The following is a 17,731-nucleotide window of genomic DNA, read 5'->3' as shown; positions in this document are numbered from 1 at the left end:
GAAATATACACCCCCAAAACAGAAGAAATCATGTGCTTTTACGAACCAATCTTGACAAATTAGGGTATTTCAGAAAACCACTCAGATGAGGAAAACACATTTTATAACGTATCTAGTAAGATGACTTAGAAAAATAGCAGAAATGATGCGGAACATATGTATAAGGAAAGTTGTGGAAATACTGTGGTCAACTGACTATACTGTGATGGCGTGTGGTAATGTGAAGATTCTGCACCTAGATACTATGGTGATTGTGTCTATTTAAGTTCCTAAAGATCAAGAGATATGGAAGTGGAGAAAGAATATGGCTCAATTTGTTCAAGTAGTGGATGTAAGTATGTTTCATAAATTTGGAATTACAGTATCATAGTTAAGGTAGTTTATTTCTGCTTTTCTATACAAACAAACAATACATAGCTTAGAATTTCTTTATATAGTTTTTCTTAGAACACTGATGTCTATTTTCAACATTCACTCAAATTTAATTACCTTTTTCAAAGTGGTGAAGCTACTTTTTTAAAATTCAAAGTTTCATAAGCATTTACATGTGACACCTTGATGCTCCAGCTATAGCTGTGGACCCAGCAAAGCTTGTAAAATGAGCAAGTGTCTATATCTAGCAGGCTCTGGATTGCAGTGGAGATTATAAAATGTATGTCAGGAGATTTTCAAGTCCTCTGACTTGGCCAGCTCAGTTTGTAATGTCCTATTCCCACAGACAATATATAGTAACTTTGCCAGCTTTGATTACCTGGTTTGAAAGTGTCCTTTCCCATCCCTGTTCCTTCACACCACAGATATCCTCGGCCACAGAGAAGGATAGTTGTAGTACAAAGATCCACTCAGGAACATTTTAAAGTCTGTCAGTCTTTTGATGAACTTTACAAATTCCATCAGCTTGTCTTTCCAGAACATGGCCTATTAAAATCTCTTATGTTTACATACCGTTCTTGTATTTTTGTTAACCATTGAGATCCTGAAATTATTACTTTTAAACATGAAAATAACTAGAGGCATCTTTTCAATAAAGATCTGAACTAGACTAATCCAAGGAAGACAAATTAAGTTACAAAAAAATTACAAAGATCACATTTCTCATTTTTCTTTAAATGCAAAAGATTTATTCCCTATCGTAAAATTATTAGTGGTTGAAAACAATAAAGAATAAGCATTCCAACTGCAATGACTACTATCTATATATTGTATTGATCTGTTTTACTTGTACCATTCCACCTAGTGCTCCTGGAATTTAAATTCTTTGGGGCAAGGAATGCTATTTGTCTAACACAGTCCTTCTACCAGACAGAACTGTGTACTGCTATGGAACTATATAAATAAGAGAAGAAGAATGATCTACTTCTCATCAATCCACTTAAACCTGTTGGATGTCTTCTGCCACTGCTGTCATTTCGATTATTTTAATATCCTAGTCAATTCATATAATTCAACCTATCCTTCATTTCTCTCCACATCTCAAATATGCAGCACTAATCCTCCAGATTCAGCCTAAGAAAAAGATGTGTGAGACCTCAGATAAAGCTTAAATCACAGCATTTTAAACCTTTAACACAGACTTGTGTAGACTCCTGTTGACCTGCCAGACTTGATTCTAATTAAAAAGTTAAAGTTAGGTTTGAAACTTTTGTAGGTTTAGGGCATTTAGCCTCTCAAATTAATTGCTTGTGTTACTAATCATATTGGTATTTTGCCACTTTCAATGGAGATTGACAACTCTCTGACCCAATGCTAATTACAGAAGTGTAATTTTTAATAATATCCATCCCTTCTTTAAAAAACTGAACATAACAAAAGGCACAAAAATAGTTTGCATAAATTGTAGATTCCAAGACTAGCTATCCAAAAGTTTCCAGATAACGCATGCACCTTACAAAGTAGCCTGGTATTACACTATATAGTTTTGCAAAAGTAGCTGTGATATTTCTCCCTAATCATAAAAATAATTTCATTTTAAAAACTGCAAGTTATTAGCTTATTTAGCTAATGGAAATGTGAAATACTTGCCTAACTCTGGCTACATCACAATCCCTTTGTGTTAATTCAGTCTGTTTAACAACCAGTTGTGATGACAAGTCACTGCATTTACTGTGCAAGTCTTGCATTTGTTTTCTTGCTTCTGTTAAATCCGTCTCCAAATTCTGTAAAGAATGAATTTTGCAATACATTAAAAAGCACAGGAGACAGTAAGAGTTAAAAAACACAAAGTACATTTAATTATCCTGTACACACACACATACACACATTCCCAGACAAAAACTATGTTAATATGGAGTAAAGGATTAGAAAATTTTTGAACAGGATAAAAACGTCACTGCAAGTTTCTAATTATTCCAAAACCAAGCACTATATACCCAGGAAATGTAAAGGAAAGGATAAATTTAAATGAAATCCAAATATGGTAAAGTATGGAAATGAACAGCTAAACACCAAACCACCATAGCTGTATCTTGTAGTGATATTATGCAATAACCATAACATCATAATTAAAGTATTTTAGTGTTTGCTGTCCTGGATTAGAGGAAACTAATTTTTAAAGGCATTTAATTTTTTTTCATAATTTTTCCTCACTGTGTCCTACAGAGTTAAGAAAAACTCATGGATAATTAGCTTCTTTTGAAATACCCATCATTTCCCATTATCTCAATGGAGATACAAAGCTACAGACTGTTCTTAACAAAGATGTCCAGTGCCTCTCATTGCTTTCAATCCCATTGGGAACAAGCTGCCCTCAGGAAAAGTGATAGCCCTACAATATCGAAAGGTAAATCAGAGATTGTGAGAAGATGATGAATGGAGACTGTGCCCATCTTTGCTAAAGCCTACTGCCTCAATCTCATTGACAATAATGGGAGATGGTGTCATTTTGAGAAGACGACTTCAACTGAGAGCAGCCTGTGGCCTGAGTCCTTCTGGCAGCAATAAAAGAAGGCAGACATTTTTAAAAGATGTCAATTCTTCACTAGTTTCTCTGAGGAAAACATCCTCCTTCAGTCTTTGCTGAAGGGGAAAATAAATTTTCAGTTAGTCTTCATGAAAGGAAAACTGATAATTAATCCCACACAATTTTTTCAAACAAAAAAAAAAAGAAAAGAAAAAGAAAAAACTATTTGTTGCACTAGATCTGCTCAATATTTGCCTGTCTGTCCATTTCGGGGTACATAGGCATGCCAATGCTGAGATAATTTGAGACCTAAAAAGGTCTGACACTAGGCCCTAAATTTTTTAAAGGATCATTTGAAAAATGTTTTAACTCAAACTTATGAACAGGTCTACTTATAAATCCTCAAAAATATATTGAGTACAGAATGAATTAAGTGCAGTTGTTCTGAAGAGGATATACAATATTTTTCATACATGAAGTTGTTGAATCCCTGCTTTAAGCACAAAACTTACTCATCCTTAACTATGGAGGCACAGCTATGAATAGGGCCAGATTCTCATTTATTCCATTCTTGGACTTAGGACAGAGACAGAGGCTTTAAGTCACTTTCGCATTCCTCATATTCTGGGGCTGTGCAGGAATTTCCCACATCCCCAATGTAAATTAGACAATATGTTAACTTTTGCTTGGCTTCCGATGGCCCACCAAGGCCTCTGGGAAGCAGGATACACCAATAGTACAGGGCCATGATCCAGATCCACCTGGAGGCTGACAGCAGAGTCTATATAGACTCCTTACACCAGTTCTACATGAGACAGGGAAACCCCTGCACAAGAGAGAATCTCATCAGGATGCTGTTTCTGCCCACTTCAACACCTCTTTATGTTACCAAAGCAGTGTAAAAGGGTTTAGCATAAGTGTGATTTAGGTCTATGCTGTACACAAACAAGTTAAATAAAGGCATATGATAAGTGTACTTATCCAGGGTGGATAAAAATCAATTATTTTTTTTAAAAATTTAAAAATCAGATATTATTTAAATTAGTTTTTGATTTGTTACTGGTTTTGTTTTTGTTTTTTTAAACTTTTTAAAATTCAATCTGAAATAGACAAATTATGTTAAGGTCTAAACTTTTTATAATATATTAAAATCACTTAATATTATTTTTTAATTTAATTTAAGTAGTACGTATTTCCTACCAAATTTTAAAGAAAGTCAAACCACTGAACAAGTGGAAGTCATTGGCTAATCACTTAGAACCAGATTTCATTGAATGCCAAATCAGCTTTTGACTGCAGTAGCATCTTCTGCAGTTGCAGAGAATATTCTGTTCACTTCAGTTTATTCAATTATTTCAATTCAATGAGTAGTTCATTCAAAGTTAAGAAACCAGTTGAGGGTTGAAAAAGCAGGAAAGTTTGTTTTTCTCTTCCAATTAGGAATAAAAGCTAGGTGTGAGAGGATGAGATCTAATAGTTTTAAAATCTAGAAAGACCAGAAATAATCAATTCAAATAACTAAATACAGATAATACTTTCTTTGTTTAATTAATCAATTACTTTTAAATGCAAAACATGCCTTGATAAACTTTTTATTACTTATATTTCTAGCACATTTAAGGTAGTTTTATTTAGTTAAAAAAACAGACTGCTGTTTTTGCACATTTTAATTGAATTCAAATTTCCATCCAAATACAGCTTGACACAAATCACAAGTAAATAATTAGTAAATAAGAAATGCATCATTCACCATTCCTTTTTATAAAATAATAAAAAATGTAAAAAATTAACAATTTGAATAAATGTAAATTAATCTATATAATTGCTTAAATAAATGTTTATAGATAGTATATCCTCCTGGTTAGCAAAAGGAAGTACCAAATTTAGTGTAAAGGCTATATTTAGTTGTAAATCAACATATTATAATGGTTACCAGACCGCATCGCACGGCACCTCTAAACAGGGGCAGAATTTGGCTGCTGGCCAAATGAAGGGAACAGCACTTTATGACTGGGGGGAAAGGAGGAGGAAGAGGTGAAGCTGATGCAAAAGGGGACAAGGGGCTAGTGTGGTAACATTGACTCATCCCCTAGGATCCGGATGAGTGGAAAGGTTTAAAAGGGGCAGTCCTGTGCATGAAGCCCCCTTTTACCCGGAGCAGACAGAGGTAGCACCCACCCTCTCTCCCCTTTAGGTGGTGAAATACCAGATTTGGTCAAGACCTTCTGTGGGCATTGCACTAGCTGCCCCTTTTTTAGTGGGGCTGGGAGGGAATTTTTTTCTTACCACCAGATTAGTCTAGGTGGAGTTGGGTTTTTTCCACCTTACCCACAGCAGGTTCAGGGAGGGATTTTTTGACATGTGGCATGAAGGGAGGTAGGCTATATGTCGCAACTCACTATGTAAGTGCGGGACGGATGTCCAGTGCAGGTACTCCACAGGAAAGGTATACAGTGACCGGATAAACGGCCTGGTAAAGGAGATGTTGGTTAAAGGAGTGGAACAGGGGGTGGAGGGATGCAGGGCTCTTATGACTGGTATGGCAGGGAGCCAATCCCCTTTCTTATAGCCAGCTTAACTCTCATTCATTGGTTGGTGGTAAGGTCCCAGCAATGGCTTGGCTGGGGGAACCTGCATAGAAAAAAGGGGTGGGGAAGGTGGAAGCCCATTGCGTGGATATTGAATGAACATGGAGTTACCTGCACAGTACACTTTTATCTGCCGGGGAGTCCCAGACATCTAATAATAAAGCTGAGGCCTGATTAAAACCATATCAAGTGTATCCTATCCTCCTTTCAGTATAACTGGACAACACTGTCAGCTTTTCTATACATAAAAATGACACTGCTTAAAGCCTGATATCTCAAGTACTCCAGGCTAGAAACAAGTGCTTTATCCCATTGAAAGAAGAGAATCTCACCTACCGAAATAGGAGCAATAGTAGTCACTTCTAGGCTTCAACGGGCCTAGGATATTTATAGCTAACATATTTAATGTCTAGAAAAGATATTTTAAAAGTAATATTTTCGGATGTTTTACATTTATTAGTTTTAATTTTACTGTCCCTTTACTTTACTTGGAAATTCTGGGGAGTTAAATTCTGGATTCAGGATTGTTTCTGGATCTCTTGTTAAAAAACAATTATTAACAATGATCTTCCTCACCAGTGCTAATGCACAAGCCAAAGAAATCCCAGTCTGACTGCCAGATACCAGGTTGAGTAGCATAGCCGGCATTTAGGAACATTTCACTTCTAAACTCAGCCAATTTTATATGGAAATCATTCAGAGACAATGAATATGGAACCTGCATTGCCATTTTTGCAATCACTTAAGATCAACACACTGACGATAAAAAATAGTCACTTATTTTCCCATTTTAAAAATACTGTTATTAAAAGCATTTAAAAGATAAGTTACACTGGGAGAGCTGATAATTTTCAGACCAATATAGTACAAGTTGATAATCTCTGTCCTCTGGGGTAAGGGTATTACTTCCCAACCTGTTTATTAGTACCCTATTAAAAACAAATCTGGCATCCAATACATATACTTGAAAATGTCTGGTAATGGAAATGGGAGAAAGAACGTAACAGAGGAAGAAAATAATTCAAACTGGAACCCATTAAAATGTCAAATAAATATTTACAGCTAATTTATGCATAAATAATACAAACATGAATAATAAGGTAACTGTTTTTTTAAAAAGTTTCTTAAATCCATGTTTATGTAATAAAGTTTAAATATCTCTGGTTTTTCTGAAGTAAAGCACATTATTACTACTTGGTGAATATACAACATTTTTCTTCTTAAAAGCCCTTTAGAAACATCAAGTGATAATCCTAACAATTGTCTAGTGAGAAAAGAATTCCTATACTCAATTTACAGATGAGAAAAATTAAAGCAGAGAGGTAAAGTGACTTGCCCAACATTACAGAAGGAGTCAGTGCTAGAGCTGGGGCTCCTTGCCCCTATTCCTGTGCTCAGACCATTATAACAAACTTCCTTTTTTTTTTAATGACATATGTTAACTGCCATAAAATCAATCCAAAGAATTTTGAATTTACTATTTTCATTGGAGTAATTGGAAATTCTGGGGAGTTAAATTATTTGCAACAATTTATCAGAGATGCTGCAAACAATATACTTGACAACCTGAAATTAATTAAATCATTGTAATACATACAGTTATCAGTGAAGTTTCCCCTTTGAGGGTCCCCAAGCCCTTCACAGAGTCCTGGGAATGACACAAGCCTTCCACACAATCATCCCATGGACCCTGAATTTCAGTAATTGACCTTCTGTCCTAGCAAGGCTGAAACTCTCTTAAAGCTTTTCAGTACCACGCCTAAAACAGCCAGGGATGTCACTAAAGAGCAAAGGGGTCAGTGGACTACCTCTGCAGCATTCCATGTCACCCTCAGCCTGGGATCAAAGAATCCTGATTATCACTAAATTGCCAGGAAAAAGATTAAACAACATATCTGTGCAAGCCACAGTTTTGATGTTTATGATGATGCATTTTAGTAGATGATGCATTTTATAGGAAAAAACAGAATACACTTATTCAAATGCACTTCAGACTACATAATGCAAAAATATATGAACTTTATATAAATACACATATAACGGTTTGTGATTTATTACTCAGAAATATTTTTAAAAGACATGCCAGTTTTCATGAGAAAGAATGATAGGGAATTAAAAACCTGAAGTGATACACATTTCAGCACAGTGACACATTATGTAGAAAGCATCCAAATGAATCAAAAAAGTATCAGCATATTTATCCAACAATGAATAGAACTTTTTTAAATACGATATACAGTGAAAAAGCCTTTCACCAAGAGTGGAGCCCTCTGGAGGCTAAGATGCAATTTATTCAAAACTACAGTTGAAAAGTTCTTAAAACCATCTTACAAAACAACAAATATCAAGGCCACTACAATCAAATTATATTAAATTATAATTGAGAAAAAAATCTTGAATTATAAGATTTTAAAACTGTTTTTTAAGAATTATATTTTATCTCAGAATCCCATATCTTATATTTTAATGATTACATTTTAGGATGATTATTTGAAGTCAGTTTCCTGCTTGGCAACATCAATTTTTAAAAAGCTGTGGGTCTTAAGTGAAGGAATGTAAATGAATGTCAGTCCCCACTGGTAGATTTGAATATATAACTTGTTATTTAAAGAAAATAACATGTAGTGTAAGTGCCTGGGAGAAGTTAGTTCTGAAATAATATCCAGTAGTCCATTCCACCTCATACCTTTATTTTGGCATCAATACCAGATTTTTCTATTCTCCATTCTGCCTCCTGCTTCCTCAGTTTCTCCAGGTCATTTAGCAGGTCAGCGCAGCGTGTATTTAATCCCTCATTTTCCTCCTCCAGATTTTTTATAACCAGTCTGTTTTGCTCTTCTTTCTTCTGTGCACACTCCTTAGTGTCCTGTAGAACAGTACCACCAGGGCCGATAAACAAAAAAAAAAAAGTGAGAACTAATCAGCAAATATAAACTGTGCAGTTTTACCCTCACAGCAGCTTCTTCTATATTTGATGGCCAAGGTCACCTGTGTACTTTTATTGGCCTCCTTCATGCAGGTGGAAGGGTCATATTTTTTAGCTGGATGACAGCTTTGATGAGTACACATTTGCAAAGAGCCCATTAATTGATCAAGCTGCCTTTGATGCTGTCCCCAGCTATTTTTGAGACCCACACAGACATATCCTCCCAGACCTCGGCTTTATCAATTAATAATGCCAGTCCCATCAGAATCTAATTACAAGAAGCCACATCTTCACACTCCTACTTTCTTTGCTCCATTTCCATCATTAACTATTTATCTGAAAGTTATAAAGCTTGGATTCTTAGCATTAAAGCATCTTTCTCAGAGTTGGTGTGTGAGAAAACTGTAAGGTACAGCAAGGCCTAAGGCAATTTTTCCTCTAAGCTTGTCACTTTCTGTGCCACAAAGGCTGACATTGCTTAAAGAAGTACTTCAAAGCTATGGTCCTATAAAACTATGTGCAAGTCAATATACCTTAAGTTCTTGACTTTTATCTTTAAATTTCTGCTGCAAATTACTGAATTCATTCTTCAAGACAGCATTTTCCTCATCTACAGCAATTTTTCTCTGTACCAGGTTGTTTATCTCCTGTTGTTGTCCTGATGCTCTCTGTTTAACAAAAATGAAAATTCATTAAAAGACAGTTAAAGTCTGCAGTAAAATATGTATTTGCTTTCACTGTTAAAGGCTTAAATTTTTTCATGCAACTTTCAGTCATATGTGGTTTTATTTACTTGTTATTCTATCACTATTTAAATCATACTTTAGAATTCTACCACTGTATAACATATTAAAATGGGGGGGCAGGAAATTGGGAACTGGATATGTTGTTGCTACTGGACACAAAAGCCCACAAAACACAGAATCAAACAGAAATCATCTGGTCTAGTCTAGAAAGATTAAATGGTTAGCAGAGTTAATACTTTTGGTTAGGGATTAAGAATGAAATGGACTACTTTGCACTGGCATTTTTAGCATATCCAAAGTCTAGCCAGCAAGTGGAATTGTCTGTTCTACACAATTCATGAAAATAATGAGAAACAACTATTAATTGAAAGAATTAAAAATATTATGATACAAATCAGTTATATTGTGAAAGTAGTAAGTCTAACGGAATTTGCAGTTCAAAGCAATTAAGACACTATTGTGCAAAGCCAATGCTTAGTGTACTATACATAATAAAACATTACAGCTTTTAGAAAAAGAAACCCAACTTTTCCTGCTAATTTTGCACTTTTTATGCTCTTAAAATATTCATTTTACAGTCTCTGACATCATAACTGAAGGCTAATATTTCTCATTCTCGTTCAGAAACCTAATGTACTATAATAGTTGTCTCTAAAAAGTCCACATTGCATATATAAACAATTATAAAATCTAATGTTAAAAGAAATACTTTCACTGGTTTTGTTTGTTTTTTAATGAAGGCAAAATTCTTATTTAGATTTAGACATTTTCCTGCAGAGCTGACAATACTGTGGAAGTACTTAGAAAACCAGACAGTGAAACTAACTGTAAACAAAACTGAAATTGTTCAGTCTGAAATAAATGGATAAGATAAGCAAAGACCACCAAAAGACGGAAAAATTAGATTTTTTAAAAAATTATCATAGGGTATTACTGATGGGTAAGGAATATTTTTAAAATGTGATTTTTAATCTGCCAACATGCCTTTAAACATTTAATATTGGAATCACAGCTCACATCACAGACATGAAAAAAAAGTAAAAATTTGCTAAAATTTTCAAATGCTAAGCATTCGAACCAGTGAACAGAAAACCTGTAAAGATACATACTTAGGGGGCTTGAAAATTTACCCAAAACCTACTAGCCTGAAAACTGTCTACTAAACTGAAAAATATCTGTCCCCCACAAAACCAAATCCTCTGCAATTACAGGGCCAAATTGTGGCATCCTGAGGAGCAACTGGGGTGCTTCTTATAGACTCTAAGGTCAGAAGGGACCATTATGATCATCTAGTCTAATCTCCTGCACAATGCCGGCCACAGAACCTGACCCACCCACTCCTATAATAAACCTCTAACCTATGACTGAGTTCTTAAAGTCCTCAAATCATGGTTTAAAGACTTCAAGATACAGAGAATCCACCAGCAAGTGAGCTGCAGAAGAAGGTGAACAACCCCCAGAGTCTTTGCCAATCTGCCCTGGGGGAAAATTCCTTCCCAACCCCAAATATGGCAATCAGTTAAACCCTGAGCATGTGGGCAAGACTCACCAACCCCAAGAAAGAATTCTCTGTAATAACTCAGAACCAGCCCCATCTAACATCCCTTCACAGGCCATTGGCATATCTACCACCAGTAGTCAAAGATTCTTCAATTCCCAAATTAGGCTGCCCCATCATAACATCCCCTCCATAAATTTATCAAGCTCAGTTTTGAAGCCAGCTAGGTTTTTTGCCCCCACTGCTCTCTTTGGAAGGCTATTCCAGAACTTCACTCCTCTGATAGTTAGAAACCTTTGTCCAATTTCAAGTCTAAACTTCCTGATGGCCAGTTTATATCCATTAGTTCTTGTGTCCACACTGGCGCTGAATTTAAATAATTCCTCTCCCTCCCTGGTATTTATCCCTCTGATGTATTTATAGAGAGCAATCATATCTCCCCTCAACCTTCTTTTGGTTAGACTAAACAAGCCAACCTCTTTCAGTCTCCTGTCATAAGGCAGGTTTTCCATTCCACAGATCATCCTAGTAGCTTCTCTGCACCTGTTCCAGTTTGAGTTCATCTTTCTTAGACATGGGAGACCCAAACTGCACACAATATTCCAGATGAGGTCTCACCACCACCTTGTATAATGGTACTACCTCATCTGATGCATCCAAGGACCACATTAGCTTTTTTCAAGGCCACATCACATTGGCAGCTCATAGTCATCTTGTGATCAACCAATATGCTCAGGTCCTTCTCCTCTGTCACTTCCAACTGATGCATCCTCAGCTTACTGCAGAAATTCTTGTTATTAGTCCCTAATTGCATGACCTTGCCTTTTCCACTATTAAATTTCCTCCTATTTCTATTACTCCAGTTTACAAGGTCATCCAGATCTTCCTGTATAATATCCCAATTCTTCTCTGTATTGGCAATACCTCCCAACTTTGTGTCATCCGCAAACTTTATTAGCATATTCCCTTTTTGTGCCAAGGTCAGTAATAAAAAGGTTAAATAAGATTGGTTCCAAGATAGATCCCTGAGGAACTCCACTAGTAACCTCCCTCCAGTCTGACAGTTCACCTTTCAGTATGACCCGTTGTAGTTTCCCCTTGAACCAGATCCTTATCCACCTTTCAATTTTCAGATTAATCCCCATCTTTTCCAATTTAACTAATAATTCCCCATGTGGAACCGTATCAAATGCCTTACTGAGATCTAGGTAAATTAGACCCACTGCATTCCCTTTTTCTAAAAAATCTGTTATCTTCTCAAAAAAGGAGATCAGTTTGGTCTGGCACGATCTACCTTTTGTAAAGCCATGTTGTATTTTATCCCAATTACTGTTAACCTCAATGTCCTTAACTAATTTCTTTTTCAAATTCTTTTCCAAGACCTTGCATACTACTGAGGTCAAACTAACAGGCCTGTAGTTATCAAGATCACTTTTTTCCCTATCTTAAAAATAGGAACTATGTTAGCAATTCTTCAGTCACATGGTACAGCTCCTTAGTTTACAGATTAATTAAAAATCCTTGCTAATGGGCTTGCAAACTGTTCGAGTTTGGCTTCTACTTAAGATATGGTAATTTCTACCTCCATATCCTTATTGCCATTAGACACCCTACCACTATCCCCAAACTCATCATTAGCCTCATTAAAAACAGAGGTAAAGTATTTGTTTAGATATTCGGCTATACCTAGATTATCCTTAACCTCCACCCCATCCTCATTGCTTAGTGGTCCCACTTCTTCTTTCTTTGTTTTCTTCCTATTTATATGGCTATAGAATGTTTTACTATTGGTTTTAATTTCCTCTGCAAGGTTCAACTCTACTTGGCTTTTGGCCTTTCTCACTTTATCTCTACATGTTCTGACCTCCAAGAGGTAGCTTTCCTTGCTGATCCCTCCCATCTTCCACTCCTTGTAGGCTTTCTGCTTTCCCTTAATCACTTGTCTGAGATGCTTACTCGTTCAGCTTGATCTACAACTCTTGCCTATGGATTTTTTCCCCTTCCTTGGGATGCAGGCTTCAGAGAGTTCCTGCAACTTTGACTTGAAGTAATTCCAAGCCTCCTTCACCTTTAGATACAGGAGTTCTCCAGTCTAGTCCACTTCCCCAACTAATTCTTAATTTTTTAAAGCTAGCCCTTTTGAGTCAAAGACCCTAGTCACAGATCTATTTTTGTTTATCCTTCCATTTAATTTGAACTGAATTAGCTTATGGTCGCTCAAACTAAGGTTGTCCCCTACAACCAGTTCTTCTATGAGGTTCTCAATACTCACCAATACTAAAGCTAAAATGGCATCCCCTCTTGTTGGTTCAGTAACTATTTGGTCAAGGAAACTGCCAGCTATCACATCCAGGAAAATCTGGGCCCTATCATTACTACTAGGACTTGTTCTCCAGTCTATATCTGGGAAGTTAAAATCTCCCATAATCACACAGTTCACAGTAGTATTTACTTAACTGAAAGCCTTAAGGAGGTCTCTATCCATGTCCAAATCAAATCCTGGTGGTCTGTAGCACACCCCAAGCACCATCACTTTTAATTTTCCTAGCCTGTATTTTTGACTGCCCTATCCCAGTGAACAGCTCCAATGCCTGCTTGCCTCTGCTGTTGCTCACAACTTTCCAAACTTCACCAAAATGAAGCTTACCACTGCTGCATAAAGTGTTCTGAAAATAGTGGAGCTCCACCCAATCCTCCACAGACATGATTCCTACACCAGTGGTGTAAAATTAGGACTGATCACTTGCAGCTTCAACCTGCACCAGAATGGGTGACTCAAAGAGAAAGGCCATTTCCATATTTTCCCAAGAATCAGGCCCACTGTGTTTTCTTACATGTCTGATCACCCCCATTCCAGGATATCTCTGAAGGTTCTTCTGTAGTTCTATTGACAGGAGTAGCATTTGGATACTGAAAGCACTACATACTATTTAATTACAATTACGCACTCCAGAAATCATTTTGCAGATGGCTTGTCTGATGGTAAAGTGATAGTTTTCGTGATGGTCAATCGCTCTTGATAAGTCAGTTTGTGTATCAGAGGTTGAAAATATTGAAATTTTCTTAAAGGATAATGTTGCTTAACTTGGGGGCTTTTAAAAAACAGGGTTACTTACCAGTAACTGTTGTTCTTCGAGATGTGTTGCTCATATTCATTCCAATATAGGTGAGTGCACGCCCCGTGCACGAGTCTCTGGAAGCTTTTCTGCCCCTAGCAACGCCCGCGGGTCGGCTCCTGCGCCCCCTGGAGTACCACGCTCATATCATGGTATATAGGGCGCTGCCGACCCGGTGGCCCCCAGTCCCTTCTTTCTGCCGACGCTGAGAGCGGGGACGGAGGGTGGGTTTGGAATGAATATGAGCAACACATATCAAAGAACAACAGTTACTGGTAAGTAACCCTGTTTTCTCTCTTCGAGTGATTGCTCATATGCATTCCAATATAAGTGATTAAATAGCCATACCTTGGAGGCGAGTAGGAGTCATTGGCGAGTAGCCCTTCTCAGCACAGCTCTGCCGAGGCTCGCATCCTCTCTCGCCTGTTGCACGATGGCGTAGTGAGATGTAAAGGTGTGGACCGATGACCAGGTCGCTGCCTTGCAGATGTCCTTCAGGGGCACACGTTCCAGGAAGGCCACCGATGAGGCCTGAGCTCTGGTCGAGTGTGCCGTCACGGTCCCAGGAAGTGGCACCTTCGCCTGCTCCTAACAGGTACATATGCAGGCGGTGATCCAGGTGGAGATGCGCTGAGTGGAGACAGGTGAGCCCTTTGTCCGGTCTGTGACCGTCACGAACAGTTGCGTTGACTTCCGGAATGGCCTTGTGCGATTGATGTCATAGGCCAGGGCCCGTCTGATATAGCCTCTCTATCCCTTTGAGGAACCTAAGTGACATAGGGTGCGAGAAGATCGACCTCCCTTCCACTGGCTGGTGGAAGGCCAAGATGACCGCCAGGTGTACCCTCAGGGAGGCCAGTGCCAGGCCCTGTGTCTTTAAATGGAGCAGGTACTCCAAAATCACCTGAATGGGCGAACAACTTGGCGGGATGTGGCCCAAACAGTGAAGCGCTTCCATTTAGCCTTATACAGCACCTGGGTGGAAGGCTTCCTGCTTCCCAGCAGGACCTGCTGGACTTGCGCGGAACAGGCTCTCTCTCCCTCTGTCAACCTCAGCAGGTTGTTCTTACCCCGTCACGACTGGTCGCTTCACTGGGAGGTGGCAACTATTCTCTTTCACAAGTGGGGTGTTCCCCAACTAGATCTGTTTGCCTCAGCGTGGAAAAAGACGTGCCCGAGATTCTGCTCACTCCGGGGTCGCGAGCAGGACTCCATTTCAGATGCTTTCTTAATAGACTGGAAGGGGCCCCTAATGTATGCATTTCCCCCCGTTCTGCTACTTCCCAAGGTACTCTTGAAAATCTAGAGAGACAAAGCGAACATCATCCTGATTGCACCGGCCCGGCCCCGGCAGCACTGGTTCAGTATGCTACTGGACCTGTCAGTGGCCTCGCCAATACCACTTCCGAAGCGCTATGACCTGCTCTCCCAGGACCAGGAGGAGGACTGTGGAAGAGGACCCGTGGAGGGGCCTTCCATGGGGTCAGATTCTTCCTCTGAAGAGTGTCCCCTATCCTGGCTTGGGGGTGGGGGTGGCAGTTGGGCTGCCACTGAAGGCACTGAGCCTGTTCCGTGGGTTGTCTGCGGCAGCCAGGGACCCTAGTAGGCCCCTGCACCCACGTTGGTACTGTTCCCAGTGCCAGGTACAAGACAGGTGCTCAGGGGACCGGGCAGTTTGACCTGCGACGCTTCGAGTGGTCCCTCTCCACCTCGGGCGGGGATCTGCTCCGGGGCGATCAAGAGCGGTCGTGGTGGCATTTACGGTGCCGGCGGGGGGGCGAACAACTGGAGCTGGTGGATGAGCGCCCCTGAGATTCTTCAGCCCTACGCCAGTGTCTGCCAGAGACCTGGGGTGGCCCCGCTCACGATTGCGCCGTCTATCAGCATCGAGCTTCTGCGGTGCCGGAGGGTCACTCGGTGCCGGGCGGTGCGGTGCTGGAGACGGCACCGGACTGGGCGTTCGGGACCTCGAACGGTAACACTGCCACGCTTGGGAGTGAAGGCGTTGCCGCGGTACAGAGGTATCAGCCGGTGCCGGAGCACGCGTTGGACTCGGCGTCCGCGATCTAGATCAGAGACTGCGGTTCTCGGTGTCTGCTGGGTAGAACCGGTTGCCCGGAGACCGGGAACAACGTTTGGTTCCCCGGGGATGAGGCACTGCTGTCAGGCAGGAGGCCGGGGATCTGGACTGGTGTCGAGGGGCTTGAGCCTTTTCGGGCACCGGGATCCGCGCCGGGCTGCGCACCAGGGATCGGGAGCGTCGTTCACGCGTTTGCGCCGTAGGTCTCGGCACCGGAGTGGGTGAATGGTGCCGGGTGCTCCTCGGTGAATGGGACCAGTGCCGCGTGTCCATGAATGAGTAGGAGCGGTGCTGGACGTCCCTAGGCAAGCCCGACCGGTGCCGAGGGCTGCGCACCAAGGATTGAGGGTGGTGCCGAGTGTCCCCCGGTGCCATGATGGATTGGTGCCGGGACTCCGATGACTGGCCGTCTCGTGATACAGAGCTGGAGTGGCTGCTCCCGGAACCTCGGAACCGCTCCTGGTGCTCGACGACCCTTGGTCGGAGAGAGGAGGGGGGGTGTGCCTTTCCTCTCCCCTCGACCGTCTGGGGGGGAGATGCCGGTCCCTGTCTCCTCACCCCACCGGGGTAACCCAGTGCGGGTTTACCCCAAGACGCCGTCCCGGAAGCCCTCGGCTGAGGGAGGGACGGAGGTGTGGGCATGCCCATGAGGGCGCGTGCCGCTGCAAATGCCTCCAGTGTCGACGGCCCCTGCAGGGGCACTTCCCCACCCCCCGGTGGGGGAGGCTCCCTGCACGGAGATGCCAGTGCCGGAGCTGTTTCGACGGCACGTGGCTGGGGCATCTCCTGCATCACCCCCTGCTGTACCGGTCGCAGGGGGGAGTCCATAGAGACGGCCTCTGGCCACTTCTTCTTTTTCGGTACTGCCTTCTGAGCCGCTGCCGGTGCTGGAGGAGTGCTGCATATCGACGAAATGCTCAGTGCCGTTGGTGACCTGGAGGATTCGGAGTCAGGGCACAGCGCCGACTCCATTAGGATGGCTTTAAGGTGAGCATCCCGCTCCTTTTGGGTCCGGGGTTTAAACGATTTACAAATCCGGCACTTATCTTTCCAAGGCTGCTCTCCGAGGCATCGGAGGCAGCGGTCGTGCGGATCGCTGACCGGGAAAGCCTTCGAGCAAGCTGCGCAGGCTTTAAACCCGGTGGAGCCAGGCATGGCTCCGTCGAAGTCCTAAGGGCTATTTACAAGTACACTAACTAACTATAACTAAAACAAGGTTACTTACCAGTAACTGTTGTTCTTTGAGATGTGTTGCTCATATCCATTCCAATATAGGTGTGTGCATGCCCCGTGCTCAGATTCCCGGAACTTTTTTCCCTAGCAAGCCCCGCAGGGCCAGCTTACGCGCCCCCTGATGTGCCGCGCTCATGTCGCAGTATAAAGGGCACTGCTGGCCCCGCGGGTCCCCAGTCCCTTCTTTCTGCCTACTCCGTCAGTGGGGACAGGGGGTGGGTTTGGAATGGATATGAGCAACACATCTTGAAGAACAACAGTTACTGGTAAGTAACCTTGTTTTCTATCTTCGAGTGATTGCTCATATGCATTCCAATATAGGTGATTAATTAGCCATACCTTGGAGGTGGGTAGGAGTTATCGGTAACCTGCTCTTGTCAGCACGGCTCTGCCGAAACCCGCATCTTCTCTCGCCTGCTCCACGATGGCGTAGTGCAACGTGAAAGTGTGGACCGACGACCAGGTCGCTGCTCTGCAGATGTCCTGCAGGGGCACTCGTTCCAGGAAAGCCGTGGATGAGGCCTAGGCTCTGGTTGAGTGTGCCTTCACAGCGCCCGGAAGGGGCACCCCTGCCTGCTCGTAACAGGCTTTGATACAGGCGGTAAACCAGTTGGAGATTCGCTGGGTGGAGACTGGTGGGCCCTT

General features: G+C 41.4%; 1 protein-coding gene across 1 annotated transcript in view; it reads right to left on the bottom strand.

Annotated features, from left to right (window-relative positions):
- Nucleotides 1-17,731, bottom strand: part of CNTLN (centlein) — a 282,434-nt gene that overhangs the window by 188,092 nt on the left and 76,611 nt on the right. The window contains exons 4-6 of the mRNA XM_067553128.1: nt 8,947-9,081; nt 8,174-8,353; nt 2,019-2,156 (exon numbers count right to left, since the gene is read on the bottom strand). Coding sequence (XP_067409229.1) covers nt 2,019-2,156; nt 8,174-8,353; nt 8,947-9,081 — 453 coding nt within the window. The remainder of the gene's footprint in view (nt 1-2,018; nt 2,157-8,173; nt 8,354-8,946; nt 9,082-17,731) is intronic.

Source organism: Emydura macquarii, unplaced genomic scaffold (genome assembly GCF_026122565.2).
Source record: "Emydura macquarii macquarii isolate MOO-44397 ecotype Brisbane River unplaced genomic scaffold, CSIRO-AGI_Emac_v2 contig_1451, whole genome shotgun sequence".
Lineage (NCBI taxonomy): Eukaryota > Metazoa > Chordata > Testudines > Chelidae > Emydura > Emydura macquarii.
This window is presented reverse-complemented; position numbering and strand designations above follow the sequence as displayed.